This window comes from Erythrolamprus reginae, chromosome 4, assembly GCF_031021105.1.
Source record: "Erythrolamprus reginae isolate rEryReg1 chromosome 4, rEryReg1.hap1, whole genome shotgun sequence".
NCBI classification, from domain to species: Eukaryota; Metazoa; Chordata; class Lepidosauria; order Squamata; family Dipsadidae; genus Erythrolamprus; species Erythrolamprus reginae.
Window position 1 is genome coordinate 128,001,173 of NC_091953.1, and position 20,414 is coordinate 128,021,586.

General features: G+C 40.9%; 1 protein-coding gene across 2 annotated transcripts in view; it reads left to right on the plus strand.

Annotated features, from left to right (window-relative positions):
* The first annotated feature begins 1,778 nt into the window (after positions 1-1,778).
* KLHL1 (kelch like family member 1) overlaps positions 1,779-20,414 on the plus strand; it is a 164,759-nt gene continuing 146,123 nt past the window's right edge. For both annotated transcript variants that reach the window (XM_070751364.1, XM_070751365.1), the window contains exon 1: positions 1,779-2,299. In XM_070751364.1, the coding sequence (XP_070607465.1) occupies positions 1,779-2,299 (521 nt within the window). The remainder of the gene's footprint in view (positions 2,300-20,414) is intronic.

Sequence of the window (20,414 nt, forward strand, 5' to 3'; positions counted from 1 at the left end):
GCAGACTGACGAGGAAGAGGAATCCCAGGCTGAAGAAGAAGGACAGCCAGAGTCCCACCAGTGGGAGCTCTCCCCAGCAAGCAGCCTGGATTCCTTAGGGGAAAATGCTCAAGACATCATAGATATGCGACAAAGGAGAGCTAATCAGAGACGGACTCAATTGGCTAAGTATTTCCAGCATTAGAGGTCACAGCTGGGTTTGGGTGTGGTGCTCTTGGGAAAGGATAAAAGGCGGACCCACCCTTCCTGGCTTGTGGAGTTTTATCTTGGAGATTCGTGAGACCTGTCTGTGAACTTTGGTGGCTTACAATCCTGGTTTGTGCCTTGGACTATTGAAACCTTGGGGGGGGGTGCCAGCAAGAAGCTTGTGGTATTGACTGGACATCAGGACCCTGCTGTAACCTATTATAGCTTGTCTGTTGTGAAGACAGGTTTTCCTTTGTGCTTATTTTTTCCAGCTATAAAATACTTTTGGCTTTTACCAGAGTGTCTGGCTGTTTTTTCAGTTGGTGTTGAGGTCTGGGAAAACCCAGACAGAACAGATAGATAGATAGATAGATGGATGGATGGATGGATGGATGGATGGATGGATGGATGGATGGATGGATGGATGGGCGGATTGACAGATAAATAGATAGATAATAGAATTATTTATTGAACAAGTATGATTGGACACACAAGGAATTTGTCTTTGGTGCACATGCTCTCAGTGTACATAAAAGAAAAGATACATTTGTCAAGAATCATGAGGTACAACACTTAATGATTATAGGGGTCAGATAAGCAATGAGAAAACAATCAATATTAATAAAAATCCTAAGGATACAAGCAACTAGTTACAGTCATACAGTCATTAGTGGGAGGAAATGGGTGATAGGAATGATGAGAAAAAAAGTAGTAATAATAGTAGTGCAGGCTTAGTATATATTGCCCCCAACAATCTGGTTCTCATTTTACCCACCTCGGAAGGATGGAAGGATGGGTCAACCTTGAGCGGGTCAGTAGGCACGTTGGTGCACTTATGCATGCCCCTTACAGACCTCTTAGGAATGGGGTCAATAATAGAAAGTCTTAGGTTAAAGTTTTGGGGAGTTAGGGAAGAAACCGCAGAGTTTATTTCTTGGATGAGGTCTCTCCAGGTTTATTTTCAAAGACCTCAAAGGATGGGAAGTGGGGAAAAACACGAGGGGAAACTGAGGCAGCCCATGGGAATCCTAATGAAGCTGATGGAAAGAAAATCGAGATCAACGTTGGAGAAGCCAGCCCGGTTGGGGGCGCCAGGGAGCTCTAGCACCCCCCTCCCCTTGCTCAGGAAAGACCCCCGCTCGTCCTCTCGTCCGCCCACCAGCTCCCCTCCCGTCTTTTTCCCCAGCTACTAACCCAGAGCTTAAAAGCCCGGCAACTTTACGCACGGGTCCTCGGCTCCTCCTCTCCATCGGAGCGCAAAAATACCGGGCGCTCCAGGTGAAACCTCCGCCGTTGCTGAGCCGAGCGGTGGTGGTTGGGGAGGGGGGGAAGCGAGAAGGAAGAGGAGGGGAGGAGGGGGCTACTACTTCGCGTAGCGTGCTTTCCTTCCCATCTCAGTCGCTCGGCAGCAGCCCGGCTGCTTCCTGCGCCTCCGGCGCTGCGGACACTCCGGCGCTGGGAGGCCCTGCCAGGCGCGGCGCGGCTCGCCTTGTCCCCTCCGGGGCTCGCCTCGGCTCAGCCGCCGGAGCAGCAGCGCGTCCCGGCCGAGCCGGGAGAAAACAGCGCCAGCCCCTCGCCTCCGGCTCCGCAGGATGTCGAACTCGAGCAGGAAGGACTTTGACGTGAAGCACATCTTGCGCCTCCGCTGGAAACTGTTCAGTCACCCGGCGGCGCCCGCGGGCGGCTGTTTGCAACCGGACGGCAGCTTCGAGCACTGGGGCCCGAGCCAGAGCCGGCTGCTGAAGAGCCAGGAGCGAAGCGGAGGAGGCGCCTTCTGGAAGAAAGCCTCCTCCGCCTCGCCCTCGCAGTCCTCGGCCGCCGCCTGCCCGCCGCCCTGCGCAGTCTCCCCCTTGCCCCTCAACGGGACGTCGCTGCCGGCCACCCGGCTCCATGGGCTGGCCGAGCCGCAAGGTCCCCCGCCGGCTCCCCGCACCATCTTCTACGTCGAGTCTCTGGACGAAAGGCCAGGTGGAGGAGGAGGAAGCAGCGGGGGGGACTTCGCCGAGTTCCCCCGCCCGGAGGAGAAGGCGCTAGTCCTGCGAGAAGTCAAGGGGGAGCCGCTGCCCTTCGCCGATGGAGGCGGCCGGGCAACAGGTGAAGGCGCCGCGCACAGGTAAGCTACCCAAACGAGCCAGCGAGCGTTGCCAGGCCGGAGAAGCGCCCCTGATCCGCCAAGGAAAGGCCAACATCGCGCGGCTTCCTAGCCTTGCTTTGCCCTGCCCAACCTTGCCTTATTTTGCTCAGTTATGGGGAGAGAAAACCTTTGAAGCCCGGCAAGTTTGGGCGCTAGCTTTACCCGGGATTTGGCGCGATGACGGGTGGTGAGTTGGCTTTTAAGAAACCGAGGACTCTCGAAGTTGGGATTCCTAGGTTAAGCCGGTCGTTTCTCTAGCATGCCCCCCCCCTCCACCTGCGTGCAGGTTTCCTTCTCTTCGCGTTGACTTTTGAGTAAACTGCGCCAAGAAACAGCTTGACGCTTCTTCTCCTTCTCCCTCTTCCTCCTCTTCCTCTCCTCCTCCTCTTCTTCCTCTTCCTCTTCCTATTCTTCCTCTTTCTCTTCCCCTCCTGCTCTTCCTCTTCCCCTCCTCCTTCTCCTTCTTCTTCTCCCCACCAACCTCCTCCTCCTCCTCCCCCGGGGGTTAAAGACTATTTAAGAAGGCGTCCTCCTTTCGGTCCGTCCGTGCCGCGACTGAACTTCGGACGCCGGAGAAGAAATCGCAGGGTCGCCTGCCAATCTGGCGGGGGAAGCCACTAACTCGTTTACGCACTCCAACAACACAGTGGCGTAGTTGGGTTTTGCAAGCGTGCTATCTAAGCAGATGCTTAGCAACGTTAGGTACATCAGGGGTTTAAAACAACTTTCTAGGTTATTCCGTAGCGAATTGATCACCGAACTGGTAGATAGAGACGGCTATGAAGCAGAGATGACGCTGTGCTTTAAATCGCTCCAAGGGACAGTTAAGTCCCGTTTCAATCATTCTCACTGGCACCTACAGCATTTCCAAGCTCAAACTTTCCTTAAGTTATAGATCTGGTGCCCAGGAATGCCGTATTTCTCTTTGGGAGTTCTAGAGTAAACAGATTTCTTAAGGCTGCAAGAAAACTGGGCTTTTTTGTGAAAAAACTCTCCTTGCTCTAACTTTTTCAACACAAGTTGATGTGCCCTGTCTAAATTAATTCCTCAACAGTGTTCGGCTTTAATAGTGTATATTAGTACTCATGCAATTTTCATACCGCCTCGAGTCCTCGGAGAGGGGTGGCACATAAATCCAATTAATTAATAAATAAAATAATAAATATTTTTTTTCTGGATCCAATTTCTTGAGATGCCTTGGTCTTAAATTGGATTTTTGTGCAGAAGGTTAAATATTATGTTGTAAACCATTGCAATCAAAGGATTGCATGACCCAAAATGTCAACATTGTAAGATTACATGTGGCTTTCCTTACTTAAATACATAGTTTAATTATCATAAATTATTGCCACAGGCACTATTTTGAGATTGCAAATAGATGGATGGATGGATGGATAGAGAAAGACAGACAGACAGACAGACAGACAGACAGACATAGAGAGAGAATTCTTAATTTTTGTGTTTGTGTTTATATACTACTTTTCCCCAGAAAGCTAATAACATCTTGTCTCCCAAGCTCTTACAAAGAATCCAATATTATTATTAATTAGATCAGCTTTGGAATTAATGTCCCTCTTATCATTGCTTCTGTTTCTAGTCAAAATTTGAAGGACTAAAAGAGGTGGATTTTTGTATAAGTGGGACTACTGTTATACGTGGACATTCATGCTTCTATGTACTCAAGATAGTTATACAAAATGGAAAATTCCCTATTAGTAGTCAAAAGTTGCTGATTAAAAATGTGTAACAGGAAACTATGCAAAGCTTTTTGTCTCATAAGAATTATGCATGGAATTGCCTATGATTTCTGCATCCAATTTTATTGATAGGTTGATTTATCCAAACGGATTTAGAAATGGGATAAAACAAAGTGAAGGTCATTTAAAACAGAAGGGGGTAACATTATATATATTCCCTTTGCCTTTCTGTACCCTGTTTTTAATGTATACAGTATATTTAATAAAAAAAATAAAAAATAAAAACAGAAGGGGGGAAAGGGGGGGAGTTTACAGATTTGAATAGCCCCACTTGGAACCAGTCCAATCCAGTTTTATACAAAGTATTTGGAGATCTTTTGTTATTCCCAAAAGGTTGGAGTAAAAGCTCCATTAATTGCTTCTGAATAGATGTGCTGGTATAGAGTTTCATATGAATTTGCCTAAAATTTTTCAATTTGGACTGGTAAGATTTTTGCAGTTTTAAAATTTAGTTTGAAACATTATTTCAAAAGTAGTATCTTCCTTTCTTCCCGATAACACTGAACAGAGCTGAAAATCTATTTTGACTAATTATTAAATTGCTCTTCCGTTTAATCTACCCCTGGGATGGCTTGAATTTCAAAGTTAGAAAGCACTTCTGTTTGTTAGATTCCCACCAGCTGATTTGATCAAAGTTAAGCATATTGAGACCTGTTTGCTTCAGCGAATATTGACATGCAATCTCACCTATTAAAAGCCAAGAGACTTAAAGATTCTTGACTAGATCTCATATCAAAAGAAAAACAAGCCAAGTATAGTGGGAACAATTTTCTATGTTGCTAGAAATAAAGGAATTTTTGGCAATGCCATTAGGATTTTGCTGACCTATGTACTTTTTAGCTGAAATGTGTCTAGCACCTGTCATACAGCTAACCAAACCCTGACTGACTTGTTTATAACTGTTTATTCAGTTGTTTAAATGATCATTGATCTCCTGAAATATTTTATTTAGAATTATGACATTTCAGATGCATTGAATTTGCTTCACTATAATGTCTATATCTACAGGCTCAAATCCTTCCTTGCTCTCTCCCTCCCTTCCTTCTTTCCTTCCTTCTTCCCTTCCTTTCTTCCCTTCCTTCCTTCATTCCTTCCTTTCTTTCTTTTTCCCTTCCTTCTCTCTCTCTCCCTTTCTTTTTTCTTCCTTTCTTCTCTTTCTTTATCCTTCCTTCCTTCTCTCTCTCTTTCTCTTCTCTTTCTTTTTTCCTCCCTCCCTCCCTTTCTCCCCCCTCTTTCCTTTTCCCTTCCTTCTCTCTCTCTCTTTCTTTTCTTTTTCCTTGCTTCCTTCCTTGCTTCCTTCCTTCCTTCCTCTCTCCCTTCCTCCTTATAGATCTAATATTAAGCTTTGGAGAGTGTTGAATCATATTTTCTAAGTTGCCTAGTGAAGTTTCTAATACTTAGAAATTTAGCTACTTTTCAATGATGTTAAGACATATCATCCACAATCATTTCTCAAAAAATTCAAGTGAACAGGTGTCCCTGAAGTTCAGTGATGCTCAACTCACTGAAAACTGCTTAATTTTTTTTTAAAAAACTTGTATGGCACTGTTCCAAATGAATAGAAGTAGAAGAAAAAAATCTGTATTACTTCATTTGTCTTTCTTATCCACCATTTGCCCCCTTTGCACAGAGCACATTTTGAAAAAAAATAATTAATATTTTAAAACCATCAAACAAGAGAGAGAGAGAGAGAGAGAGAGAGAGAGAGAGAGAGAGAGAGAATGTAATCCAATCAGCAAAACAGTGGGACAAAGTTATGGGAAAGTTTCCTTCAACTTTCATGTGCTTCATTTTAATGAAAACTAGGTTATGAAATTTAGCTCATTTATGGGTTACTTATTTCCAATATTATAACCCAGTCTTCCAGGTTTCCATACCAAACCTGTGACTGCAATGTGTGTGTTCCCTCTATTGTATGACGCACATAGTTTGTAACACACCTTATGGCTTACCTCTGTTTGCTTATGCAGAATAGGCTAAATAATGGTCCTGTATTGGAAATTAACTCTTTCCTTGCTTCCTGGAAAAGTAACTAGTGAGATTTCTTTTTTTAAAAAAATGTATAAATGATCCTTTCTATTACACTAGCTGTTCTGGTTTGATCAGCTGTTCCGTTCAGAAAACAGGGGGAGAAAAGGCTTATTTTGTTGAGCTGAGTATACAAGCCCCATGTGAGTCTATGGGAAAAATCTCAGCTCCTTTGCCACGCTATGCGAGTGAGAAGTCTTCGTTGAACAATTTTTTTCATGCATATAATGATACACAAGTCAATTTCAAGGAGGTGAAACTGAAAAGCTGATTTTTTAAAAAATAAGATAGTTTGAGTTTTTTTATTGAAAACTTTCGTGGATATTCATTAATTTTCTTTTTGCAAATTGCAGAAGCATCAGAGCATTCATAAATGGGTTGGTGATTCTATAGAACAACGGTCATAAAGTCAAAGCCTTTTAGGATAGGTTTGTTTAGTTGCATTAAAAAAAACAGATTTTCAATTAAAAATAGGATGGAAAGTGACTTTATATTGTTTTGAAAGAATAGTAGATAGAAACATAGAAACATAGAAGACTGACCGCAGAAAAAGACCTCATGGTCCATCTAGTCTGCCTTTATACTATTTTATCTTACAATGGATATATGTTTATCCCAGGCATGTTTAAATTCAGTTACTGTGGATTTACCAACCATGTCTGCTGGAAGTTTGTTCCAAGGATCTACTACTCTTTCAGTAAAATAATATTTTCTCACGTTGCTTTTGATCTTTCCCCCAAATAACTTCAGATTGTGTCCCCTTATTCTTGTGTTCACTTTCCTATTAAAAACACTTCCCTCCTGAACCTTATTTAACCCTTTAACATATTTAAATGTTTTGATCATGTCCCCCCTTTTCCTTCTGTCCTCCAGACTATACAGATTGAGTTCATTAAGTCTTTCCTGATATGTTTTATGTTTAAGACCTTCCACCAGTCTTGTAGCCCGTCTTTGGACCAGTTCAATTTTGTCAATATCTTTTTGTAGGTGAGGTCTCCAGAACTGAACACAGTATTCCAAATGTGGTCTCCCCAGTGCTCTATATAAGGGGATCACAATCTCCCTCTTCCTGCTTGTTATACCTCTAGCTATGCAGCCAAGCATCCTACTTGCTTTTCCTACTGCCCGACCACACTGCTCACCCATTTTGAGACTGTCAGAAATCACTACCCCTAAATCCTTCTCTTCTGAAGTTTTTGCTAACACAGAACTGCCAATGCAATACTCAGATTGAGGATTCCTTTTCCCCAAGTGCATTATTTTACATATGGAAACATTAAAGTGCAATTTCCATTGCTTTGACCATTTATCTAGTAAAGCTAAATCATTTACCATATTACAGACCCCTCCAGGAATATCAACCCTATTGCACACTTTAGAGTCATCGGCAAATAGGCAAATCTTCCCTACCAAACCTTCTCCTATGTCAGTGTTTCCCAACCTTTTTTGAGCCGCGGCACATTATTCGTATTTTCAAAATCCTGGGGAACACTGAAAGGGGGGGGGGGGCTAAAGAAAAGTTTGGACAAAAAAACCCTCTCTCTTCCTCCCTTTCGCTCTATTTCTCCCTCTTTCTCTCTTTTCCTTCCTTCCCTTCATTCTCTCTCTCCATCCCTCTTTCTTTCTTCCTCTCTTTTTTGCTCTCTTTCTCTCTCCCTCCTTCCCTTCCTCTATGTCTTTCTCTCTCCCTTACTCTCTCTCTCTGTCTCTCTTGCTATCTCTTTCTTGCTTTTTTCTCTCTCTCTTGCTCTCTCTCTCTCTTTCACTGTCTTGCTATATGTCTCTTTCTTTCTCTTTGCCTCTCTTGCTATCTCTCTTTCTCTCTCTGTCTCTCTTGCTATGTCTCTCTTTCTTTCTCTTTCTCTCTCTCTCTGTGCCTCTCTTGCTAAGTCTCTCTTTTTCTCTTGCTATGTCTCTCTTTCTTTTTCTCTCTCTCTGCCTCTCTTGCTATGTCTCTCTTTCTCTCTCTCTTTCTCTATCTCTCTTGCTATGTCTCTCTTTCTCTCTCTCTCTGCCTCTTATATGTCTCTCTTTCTCTCTCTCTCTCAGCTGACTGCAAGCGGGAGCCCTGACGGCGGCAGCTGGACGTGGTGATGGACACCGTATATGCCAGGCACGCAGCGCCAGCATGTACGACGTCCAGCAGAACATCCAACCGCCACCGTCAGGGCTCCCACTTGCAGTCAGCTGAGAGAGAGAGCGCGAGCGATCCCTCTCGCCGCCGCCATCTCCCCCGACTGCCTGCGGCCGCTGCGGCCACCCCCCCGCCGCTCCCATCGGACACTTGCCGTTGACGAAAGAGGAGCTCCAGCTGGGCGGGGCGCTGCCGGTACTTCCGTCCTGGGGCTCCCGCTCGCAGCTGTCCCCCGCCTCCTGCTCGATGCCGCGGTTTTCGGCGCTCTCCTGCTGGGCCCCAAAGAAAGAAGGCGGGAAAAAGATGCGAAGAATGGAGCTCTCCTTCTTCCTGCCTTCCTTCTTTGGGGCCCAGCAGGAGAGCGCCGAAAACCGCGGCATCGAGCAGGAGACAGCTGCGAGCGGGAGCCCCAGGACGGAAGTACCGGCAGCGCCCCGCCCAGCTGAAGCTTGGCGGCACACCTGGCCATGTCTCGCGGCACACCAGTGTGCCGCGGCACACCGGTTGGGAAACGCTGTCCTATGTCACTCACAAACATATTAAAAAGAATAGGACCCAGAACAGACCCTTGTGGCACACCACTTGTAACCTGTCTCTGCTCAGAATACTCGCCATTAACAATAACTCTCTGATGTCTACACTTCAGCCAGCTTGAAATCCACTGAACTATCTAGGGATTAAGTCCAATCTTCACTAATTTATCTATTAAGATTAAGGAAGACCCAAAGGATCAGACATCTTGACATCACTGGCATAGATCTATAAGTGTGTTTCACTTTCTAGGGGGTGGGGGGGAATTCCGGATAGGGAAAAGAAAAGGTTTATCAGGAAACTTGATTCTTTTAAGTAAACATGCAGAAGTATGTGTTGTACGTTTGCTCCAGGCATCCCTGGGGGTCAATAAGATGCTTGAAAGCGAAGGGAATCAATCTTAGGACCATTCAGTTCTGTTTTATTCTCTTCTTCAGATGTCTCCAAGAACATGGCCGTTGTGTTGGGTAGACTTTTTAAAGTCCTCAGCGTGACACAACAGACTAAAGGCGCTTGTAGTTTTGCACATTTTTTTCCTGCCTTGCTGTTTCTGGCTGAACCACTGTGGATTTTTGCCTTCCTTTCAAAAACAGCCAGATCTGTTTGAGGTGGGGCTGCAAGATTCAAAGGATGTCACATTTTAGAACTGGCGCTGTTTCTGTTCCCAGAGTTTTCTGATTCCTGACTTCTTATGACTGCTTATCTCTTTACTTAGAAATGTTTCCAGAAGATCCAACTTCTTTGGTCTTTTGATAGAGCAAAGAGGTTTGTGTGTGTGTTTTTATTATTATTATTATGTATTAGATTTGTATGCCGCCCCTCTCCGCAGACTCGGGGCGGCTCACAACAGTGATAAAAACAATATATATTGACAAATCTAATAATTAAAATCTAAGGTAACAATTGTACATTTAAAAATCTAAAAGCAAGGAACCCCAATATAAAAAAACATACATACAGTCATATCATGCACTAGAACTACATAGGCAGGGGGAGATGTCTCAGTTCCCCCATGCTTGATGACAGAGGTGGGTTTTAAGGAGTTTATGAAAGGCAAGGAGGGAGGGGGCAATTCTAATCTCCGGGGGGGAGTTGGTTCCAGAGGGCCGGGGCCGCCACAGAGAAGGCTCTTCCCCTGGGCCCCGCCAAATGACATTGTTTTGTTGATGGGACCAGGAGAAGGCCCACTCGGTAGGACCTAACCGGTCGCTAGTTTTCGTGCGGCAGAAGGCGGTCTCGTAAATACCCTGGTCCAGTGCCATGAAGGGCTTTATAAGTGATAACCAACACTTTGAATTGTGACCGGAAACTGATCGGCAACCAATGCAGACTGTGGAGTGTTGGTGTTACATGGGCATTTTTGGGAAAGCCTATGATTGCTCTCGCAGCTGCATTCTGCACAATCTGAAGTTTCCGAACACTTTTCAAAGGTAGCCCCATGTAGAGAGCATTACAGTAGTCGAGCCTCGAGGTGATGAGGGCATGAGTGACTGTTTGGGTGTTTGGGTGTTTCTCTCTGTGGTGGTATCAATAAAGACATTGAAACAAGGGGAAGAAAATGGAATCTATCTTATGTGCTACAGCTGCATTATGTACCAGGAATCACTGGCGGTTTCTCTCAACTTAGAATGTGTCCCAACTACTATAAACCTTGAAAACAGCTTGCATTTAAAAAGGATATAAATCCCCTTTGCTTCCATCAGTGCCTGGAACAAGACATGGTAGATTGTGCGCTGGTTTAAATATCAACTAAGTTATGTTCAAATATTACGCACTCTTAGATCCAATAGAACGCTATGCAATTTCTGTGCTGTTAAAACTCAATAATGCTCTGTTATTACTGATTAATGTTTATCTTCCGCCATCTCAAAACAGATCTCAATTTAACAGCCTACGGAACAACTATAATTTTTCCATAAATAACATGCTCTCAAGATAATTGTTTAATTTTGGTTTTTTTGCCAAACCCGAATCCACATTCAGTTACAAAACAAGCTTTAAGAACACAAATTATCATTCCCAGTTACAAATAAGGAACAAAATGATACTTTTCCCCTATGATATTGCAATGGGGAAAAAATGGAAAGATATGTTTTTCCTTCCCCTCTTCCATAGAACTCACATATTTCTGTCCGTCCGTCCGTATCCCCCCCAGACTTATCTTAGAAAGAAGGACCATTTGTGTTTTAAAAAAATGTGATGGGAAGTCTTTAAAAAAAATATCTGGCATTTTATCTCCTAGGCATAGCTAAACAGAAATATAAAAAAGATATTTTTTTTCTGGTTGTACATACTTTAACAGCCGCTAGGATAGTTTATGCACAAAATTGGAGAGGGGAAGATATCCCCAAAAAAGAGGAGGTAGTTAAAAAAAATTCTGGATTGTGCAGAGATGGATATGATGATGAGAAGGCTGAATGATCAAGAAGAATCTGACTTTTATATTATTTGGGATAAAGTTTATACATGGATAGATAAGAATAAAGTTGAAAATAAGGTAACGAGAACGGTATGAATATAATTAAATGTTATTGATTTTTTTTAGTGTTGTTGGCTTTTCTATTTTATCAATTTAACTTTATGTCTATTAGAATATGTAAACAATAGTTCTTCTTTTCAATTAGAATATTAGTTTGAGCTAAAGATTTAAGATTTTATCCTTTTTTCTGTATTAAAAATTGACTTCAAGAAGAGGGGTAATTGTAACCCCTAATATGTGTTTAAATCTTTGTAAGTTTGTATGTCTTTTTAAATTGAAAATTAATAAAGTTTATAATAATAATAATAAAAATGTCTGGCAGGAGGGTTTTGCCATGGCAAGTCACAAACTGCCTCCTTAACTGGAAGATTATCCAAAAGTCAACATGCACTCCAGTATATGATTTATGAAGCCAAAGTCTTTTCTATAAATAAAAATGCTTCAAGCTGTTGCTTTGTTGTATAGAACATATGCTTCGTTTTGGCCTTTTTAAGGGTGTGTGTGAGAGAGAGGGAGATTCTTAACCCATCAGTAACTTACAGTTGGTTGATTAATTGTGTACCATCAAATTGATGTCAGCTATTAGAGATCCCATAGATGTCTTTTCTCCATCACTATCTATCTGTCAGGGTTCCAAATAACATCAAAAATTACATCAGAGTCCGAGGCAAAGTATTCCTCAAAGTTCCAAAGTTCAAGACCCATGTTGGCACTTCTGGTAGAAACCCAAATCTGAAGTCCCAGGGGTTTCTCCACCCAGTTGAAAGTTCAATCTCTTGTCCCCACACCCTCAAGTCCATCATCTTCATTTGCCAACTTGGCCGCAACTCCCATCTTCTTCCATTCAGGTGCAGAAGTGTGAAGACAAAGGATGACCTTGAACATCTAGAAGGAATTTGTTATGGTTGCATGCAGACTTCCCTCTTCCAATTTCCCACAGCTAAGAATATCATATAAAATAGCATAAAGTGTAGTAGGCCAAAGACCCCATCTAAAATGGTATTGGCTTGACTGGCGGCCTCCCCTCAGGAAAAGATTGTGTCCGACAAGAAAAAAAAAAGAGAATAACAAAGGGGGTTAATACAGCATTCCTTTAAAAAAAAATCTTTGTTAAGTTTCTACATATAATAAAAAAACAATCTAAACAAACAAATCATACAAAGAAAAATGAAAGAAAGTAGACAGACAAATCGGCTTATAACCTTATAGAACATATAAAGCGTTCAGTTTCAATGGTGTTCAATATATGTACATAGATAATTATTTGCTTATCATCAATTAATATTTTCTTTCACTACATACATATACTTATTTGTTATATAAAATAACAATACAACATTCTTAACCACCACCACCACCCGGAGGATCCTTTGGTTTGTCTGGGTATTTATCGTGGATTTGTATAACTAGCTTGTCAGTTTTTACATTCTAACTTTGTATCCATATAGATTTGGACAAAGGATACCCCCTTCCAATTGATTAGATGTTGTAATTGACCCCTAAACATTCTGAACTCTAAAGTTTTTTCCCCTTCATAGTGTGTATCTCCCTACATTACTACCAGGGGAGGTGGTGGTTGGGTTTGTGGTCTTATATTTGACCCCATCACTCATTTTAATAAGCTGCGATGAAATACTGGGTGTATTTTCCCCAATATTCTAGGCAATGCAAGCTGCACAATAACTAGTTTGATAATTATAACTATTGGGAATGGACCCAAAAATGTTGGCCTTAGCTTTTTGCTGGGCATTCTCAATTGGGTGTATTTAGTGGACAAGAAAACTTCCCCCCGGCATTTGGAAGGGGTATATATATATATTGTTCAAACATTGGAACAATATATCTAGTTCTTTGCACAATATTCATTGAGGACCTGTATACTGCACGAGTCAAAAAGAGGGCGGGGAAAATATTTACTGACCCCTCACATCCTGGACACAAACTGTTTCAACACCTACCCTCAAAACTTTGCTACAGAACACTGCACACCAAGACAACTAGACACAAGAACAGTTTTTTTCCGAACGCCATCACTCTACTAAACAAATAATTCCCTCAACACTGTCAGACTTTCTACAAAATCTGCATTTCTATTCTGCTAGTTTTTCTCAACATTCCTCTCACCCATTTCCTCCCATGTTGACTGTATGACTGCAACTTGTTGCTTATATCCTAAGATTTTTATTAATCTTGCTTCTTCATTGCTTATTTGACCCCTACGACAATCATTAAGTGTCATACCACATGATTCTTGACAAATGTATATTTTATTTTATGTACGCTGAGAGCATATGCACCAAGACAAATTCCTTGTGTGTCCAATCACACTTGGCCAATAAAATTCTATTCTATTCTATACTATTCTATTCTATTCTAATATGACTAAAATAAGGTAGTTTTACCTCGATCAACCACATAGATTGTAATCCTATATTGGATTGGTATATCATGGTATATAGCCTGGGACTGAATTTGTAAATACATCTTATAGAACAGAACAGAACAGAACATAATTTTATTGGCCAAGTGTGATTGAACACTATGTCTTGATGCATATGCTCTCAGTGTACATAAAAGAAAATACAAATTCTTCAAGAATCATAAGGTAAACACTTAATGATAGTCCATGTACAAATAAGCAATCACATCCATCTCTCTCTCCCCCTCCCACCCTCCCTCCCTTCCTCTCTCTCTCTCTCTTTCTGTATCTGTGTGTGTGTGTAGCACACACTTTTTAAAGTTCTCTGTATCACTCACAGCAATCAGTGGCCCTAGTCTTAATTTTCAGAAGATAATTAGTGAAATCATACTTTAAAAATAATTGTATAAGCATTGGAATGCAACTAACATTGATTAAATTTAAGCTGTTTTTATAGGTTCCTCAAGACAGAACTTTTTAAATCTTTCTTGGCTTTAATTCAGTCCTTGAATAAAATATAATTATTGCTGCTTCATCATTTTCCTTGTTGGTGAATCTAAAACAGAATTTGTAAATAAAAGCAAGCACAATTACTCTTTTGTATGGGTGTTTAAAATTTATTTATTTTATAAACAAGGTACATTACGATAAATATTTCAATAGAGCCATATATCCAGACTAAGACAGGAATGTCGTTAGATGAAAGTTAGACTGACAGAAACTATTTTCAAATTTTGTAATGTTTTCAGCTGTGGAAAGAACATAATATTTAATCTACTTGAAATAAGCTTTCATGGTGTTTAGCAATGAGCTCAGTTCATTTCCCAGGAACTGAGCCACATAAACAATAGAAATGGGCACACACCTGAAAGAAACAGAAAATTGCCGGTTCAAAGTAATGTTTTCAAACTACCTTTTAGAACAAGGAATTAAGATTTGGACAACAGAGACCCAATCATTTGGCCTATATGTCTGATTCCCCTGGATTGTTCAGAAGTGCCTTTTAATTTGTATGGCACTCGTTTTGGAGTGTGAGTAAAAGGAATTGTCGGGTGTGTGTGTGTCATTCCATGCCTTACTTCATCTGACATATTTCTATCGCAGGGGTGTCAAATTGTATTTCTTTGAGGGCTGGAGCAGCATAATACAGTGGTACCGCTACCTAAGAATGCCTCTACGTATGAACTTTTCTAGATAAGAACCGAGTGTTCAAGATTTTTTTTTGCCTCTTCTCAAGAACCATTTTCTCCAAAACTGTAACTGGAAAAGGCAGAGGGAAGCCTCCGTGGGGCCTCTCTAGGAATCTCCTGGGAGGAAACAGGGCTGGAAAAGGTGGGGAGAAGCCTCCATGGGGCCCCTCTAGGAATCTCTTGGGAGGAAACAGGAGCGGCAATTTGAATATAAGCCTGATAATAAGCAATTGCTGCCAACCTGCCTTCCATTGAGGACCTGTATACTGCACGAGTCAAAAAGAGGGCGGGGAAAATATTTACTGACCCCTCAAATCCTGGACAAATTTTTTTTCAACTCCTACCCTCAAAACGTTGCTACAGAGCACTGCACACAAAGACAACTAGACACAAGAACAGTTTTTTCCGAACGCCATCACTCTACCAAACAAATAATTCCCTCAACACTGTCAGACTTTCTACTAAATCTGCACTTCTATTCTACTAGTTTTTCTCATCATTCCTATCACCCATTTCCTCCCATGTTGACTGTATAACTGTAACTTGTTGCGTATATCCTAAGATTTTTATTAATATTGCTTCTTCATTGCTTATTTGACCCCTATGACAATCATTAAGTATTGTACCACATGATTCTTGACAAATGTATATTTTATTTTATGTACGCTGAGAGCATATGCACCAAGACAAATTCCTTGTGTGTACAATCACACTTGGCCAATAAAATTCTATTCTATTCTATTCTATTCTATTCTATTCTATAATAGAATATATGAAGCTTGGAAATATGTAACGTTTAAATATGTTTTGTATGAAAAACATTTTTGAATAAAGGTTTGATGATAGAAGCATGTAGAAAGGAAGTAATAGGTGCTGGGATATAAGAGATAAAAAGTTAGCATTAATTTGTATAGTTTAATCAATTTACTAGTATTACGTAAGTGTAAATAAATTGTTCATTGTAATACATTGACTAACAAGTAGAAATGAAGTTATAAAATAACAAGAAAAGATGAATAATGAAAAATGGAAGAAAATATAAATATTGGAATATGTAATTTTGAAATATATTTTGTAAGGAAAAAGTAATTATGTGGACAAGCGGATAAAGTATAAGTTGATTTTTTAATTAATGTTTAGGAAATAGGTAAAGTAAAATATACTAATATTAGAAATATAATTTGGGAAATGACCACATCTTCATTTGTTGGCATTAAAATTGAGCTAAAATAAGAGGGAAAGAAGACTAAAGACGTATATTAAGAGGAAATGAAACGAGAAAGATGTATTGAAAATGAAATGGTAATGGATTGTAATTATTTTAAAAACAAAAAATATTGTTAAAAATAATTATCATCCATTATGATTTCACCTTTAATTCATATGAATTGAACAATGAATTCAAATTCATCATTAAAAATATTATATGGATGTATGAAACTCAGAAAATAAATGCTCACTATATGAGATGTTGAAAGACCCAAAACAAATAAAATTTATTGAAGGAAAAAAAATATGAATGATCATTTTTCACTTCATATCTGAGTCAAAATTGCCTTTTTATTTCTCTCTTTTCTTTGATAATATCATTTCATTGTACATTATCATTGTTTCCCCCAAGTAATTTTTCTCCATGTTGAGTATTATCCATTTCTTTAAATTAATGCAACTATGCTATTTCTGTGACATTATTTATAGTGTTATCTCAGCCATTATAACCTTTTCCTTTAATTTGTTTCCAAGAAAAGATGCTTAGAAATAAGACTGTAAATATCTCCTTCGAATTCATAGATGAATAAGGAAATAATTTAAGAAAAAGAAAGGCACTTTTCGTATACACCATCTGCCTAATTACCTGCTGAGTTACTAAGACAGCCTCAACACAGGTGCCATTTAAAAAATAAGGAATTTCATGAAAAAGAGACTTTTTTTCCCTGTGGGGAAAAATACCATGTTTCCCCGAAAGTAAGACAGTGTCTTACTTTCTTTTTATCCCCAAAAGCCCCACTATGTCTTACTTTCGGGGTATGTCTTATATTGGAAAACTCCCCACTGGCGACCTCCCTACCTCCCTTTTATTTTAAACATGTTTCTGACCTGCGGGATGGCTCCAGCTGCGGCTTCTGCTGCCACTTCCATGGATTACAATGGATTACAAAGCTGGTTATCAGGAAATCGACGGCATCAATTTGGGTTACTTGCAGATTAACGGCACGAAGATTAGCGGCGCGCAGATTAGCGGCGCGCAGCTAGATGAGAGGGAGGTGGCAATACCCCCGTGTTTCCCCGAAAGTAAGACATATGTCTTACTTTCGGGGTACGGCTTATATTAGCCGACCCCCCCTGAAACCCCCGATATGTCTTACAATCGGGGGTGTCTTACTATCGGGGAAACAGGGTACTGATAATTTCTATGTTTTTATTAGCAACTTTAAGAATAATTTGAGACTAGTTTCCCATCATCTAAAGATTTTGAAAATGCAAGAAAGTGAATTTATACATTTGTAAGCATGTTTTGTTATGTGGCGTCTCTGTAGCTGGTAGAGTGGTGCTTCATAACTTGACAGCAGCAACAACAACAACTACTACTACAACAACTACAACAGAGTTGAAAGGGACTTTAGGGGTCTTCAACCCCCTGCTTAGGCAGGAAACCCTACACCACTTCAGACAAATGGTTATCGAACATCTGCTTAAAAACTTAAAATGTTGGAGCAATAACAACTTCTGGAGGCAAGCTATATCGCAGATTAATGGTTCTAACTGTCAGGAAATTTCTCCTTAGTTCTAAATTGCTTCTCTTCTTGTTTAGTTTCCACCCATTGCTTCTTGTCTTGCCGTCAGGTGCTTTGGAGTATAGTTTGACTCTCTCTTCTTTGTGGCAGCCCTTGAGATATTGGAACACTGCTATCATGTCACCCCTAGTCCTTCTTTTCAGTAAGAAGTTCCTGAAACTGTTCTTCATATGTTTTAGACTCCAGTCCCCTAATCATCTTTATTGCTCTTCTCTGCACTCTTTCTGGTCTCCACATCTTTTTTTTTTTACATTGTGGCAATCAAAACTGGATGCAATACTCCCAAGTGTGGCCTTACCAAGACCATATAAAGTGGTATTAACACTTCATGTGATCTTGATTCTATCACTCTGTTAATGCAGCCTAGAACTGTGTTGCCTTTTTTTAGCAGTTCCTGCACACTGCTGCACACAAGATGATGATAATAATAATAATAATAATAATAATAATAATAATAATATATTAGATTTGTATGCCGCCCCTCTCCGCAGACTCGTGTGGACTCCTAAAAATATATATGATGGGCTGGGGAATTTTAGGAGAGGATGACCACTCCCTTTCAAGCTGCTGAAGTTGACAAACTTTGCTGTAAAGTAGAGGCTGAGGTTCAGTTCAGCAATGATGAAAGTCTGAGAAAGAAGGAATGAAAGTCTATCATGCTGTGGTCGCTGTTGGAAAATAATTCTTTTATTTGTAGTCCATAAATTATGTTTTGGCTCTTGTGGAATATGAGTTTGAGGCAGCTGTTGAGTCTTGTATTGTTTGTTCCTAGTTGGTCGAGTCCCAGATTGGTGACAGCATTGTATAGGGTTGTATGGATGGGTTCGGTCGTGCATTTGTTTAGGGTCCAGTTAATTAGAGGTAGATTGAGGTCTCATTAACTTTCTTGCGCTTAAAGAGAAGAGTCCTGGAAAATGCCTACACTATCCAATCTGCTGAGATGGGCAGATACTCTCAGGATATCATCTAAGTATAATAAATAGGAGGTTATGACTCCACTTTCAGTCCACAGAAAAAGAGAATACCAGCGTGAAGATGATGTATTTGGCATTTCAGTTCAGCCTCCAAGCTTCCCATTCCATTGAAGTGAACATGACTCATGGCATAACCATTATTCTGTCTATACATTTTTAATAATACAGTTTAGAACAGTTTTCAGGGTTTTTTTATTATGCCTTTTTCAGTAAGAAAGAAAATGCTCAAACATTCGTTCTGAGAGCCATATAAGTAATTGAGGTTTACTCTGAAGTGGAAGATGAGTTTAAAGCTATAAAAATATATAGAAATTCATTGTAGGGGAGTGAGGAGGGAAGCTCCAGGCCTCTGTCAGTTTGGAGTCAGATAGAGGAAAGGCAGAATGAGAATTGGATGTGATCATTATGAATAATTTTGAGTGATGAGTGAGTACAAAACCAGCATAAATCCTTAAAATAAAGTGGTTAAAAAGAAGTGTAATTTATCCGTCTCTCTTTGCAGTCTCAGAGTTAGCAAAAGCCAGTTGAGCTACTTGAGCTCTTCTGGGGATTAGTAAAATCACAAACCACATTTGACAAGAGTACATTTTGTGGGAAACCCCACCCTCACCTCTTAAAGAATGAAATATTATGGGGAATATTAAAAGAAGCAGAATAATACATTTACCTTAAAGGAAAATGAGACAAAAAAAACCCCACGTTCTTAAAGGCAGGAAAGAAAACCCCAGTCTTTCTGCTACAGGAAAGCAGCCTCATGCAGAAGCTTGAAGTCTTTAGAGATAGATATTTGAAAAGTGTTCGGAAACTTCAGATCGTGCAGAATGCAGCTGTGAGAGCAATCATGGGCTTCCCTAGGTATGCCCATGTTACACCAACACTCCGCAGTCTGCATTGGTTGCCGATCAATTTCCGGTCACAATTCAAAGTGTTGGTTATGACCTATAAAGCCCTTCATGGCATCGGACCAGAATATCTCCGGGACCACCTTCTGCCACATGAATCCCAGCGACCATTTAGGTCCCACAGAGTTGGCCTTCTCCGGGTCCCATCGACTGAACAATGTCGTCTGGCAGGTCCCAGGGGAAGAGCCTTCTCTGTTGCGGCCCCACTCTCTAGAACCAGCTCCCCCCCAGAGATTAGAACTGCCCCCACCCTCTTGCCTTCCCTAAACTCACCTCTGCAGTCAGGCATGGGAGAATTGAGGCATTCCCCCCTCCCCCGGGCCTATACAATTTATGTATGGTATGTCTGTGTGTATGTCTGGTTTAATAATGGTTTTTTAATTTTTTTTTAATTTATTAGATTTGTTGTGAATTGTTTTATTATATGTTGTGAGCCGCCCCGAGTCTACGGAGAGGGGCAGCATACAAATCTAATAAGTAAATAAAAATAAATAAATATTTGGTACCTATTAAGTGTTGTGATTCAGCCTGAGGCTGCTCAGGGACTGGCTGTGTCTCTGCTGGCTCCATGCCCGGAGGAGACTGACAGCGCAGAGGAGGGGGCTGAACAGTCGGACGTGGGAGAGGAAAATCAGGATTAGGATGAAGGAGAATAGCATGAGAGCCCCGGGGGGGCCCTCTCCCCAGCCAGTAGCTTGGAGTCATTAAGTGATGACGCACAAGCTGTCATTGAATGAGACAGAGACGTTCAGAGCAATGAAAGGAGCAGTTAAAGAAATATTATCACCATTGCATTAGAAACAGCTGGGTTTGCGTGTGGTCCTCATCAGCAAGGTTTAAAAGGCAGGCAAGCCCTTGAAGCCATGTGGAGTGTTATCAGCTTGG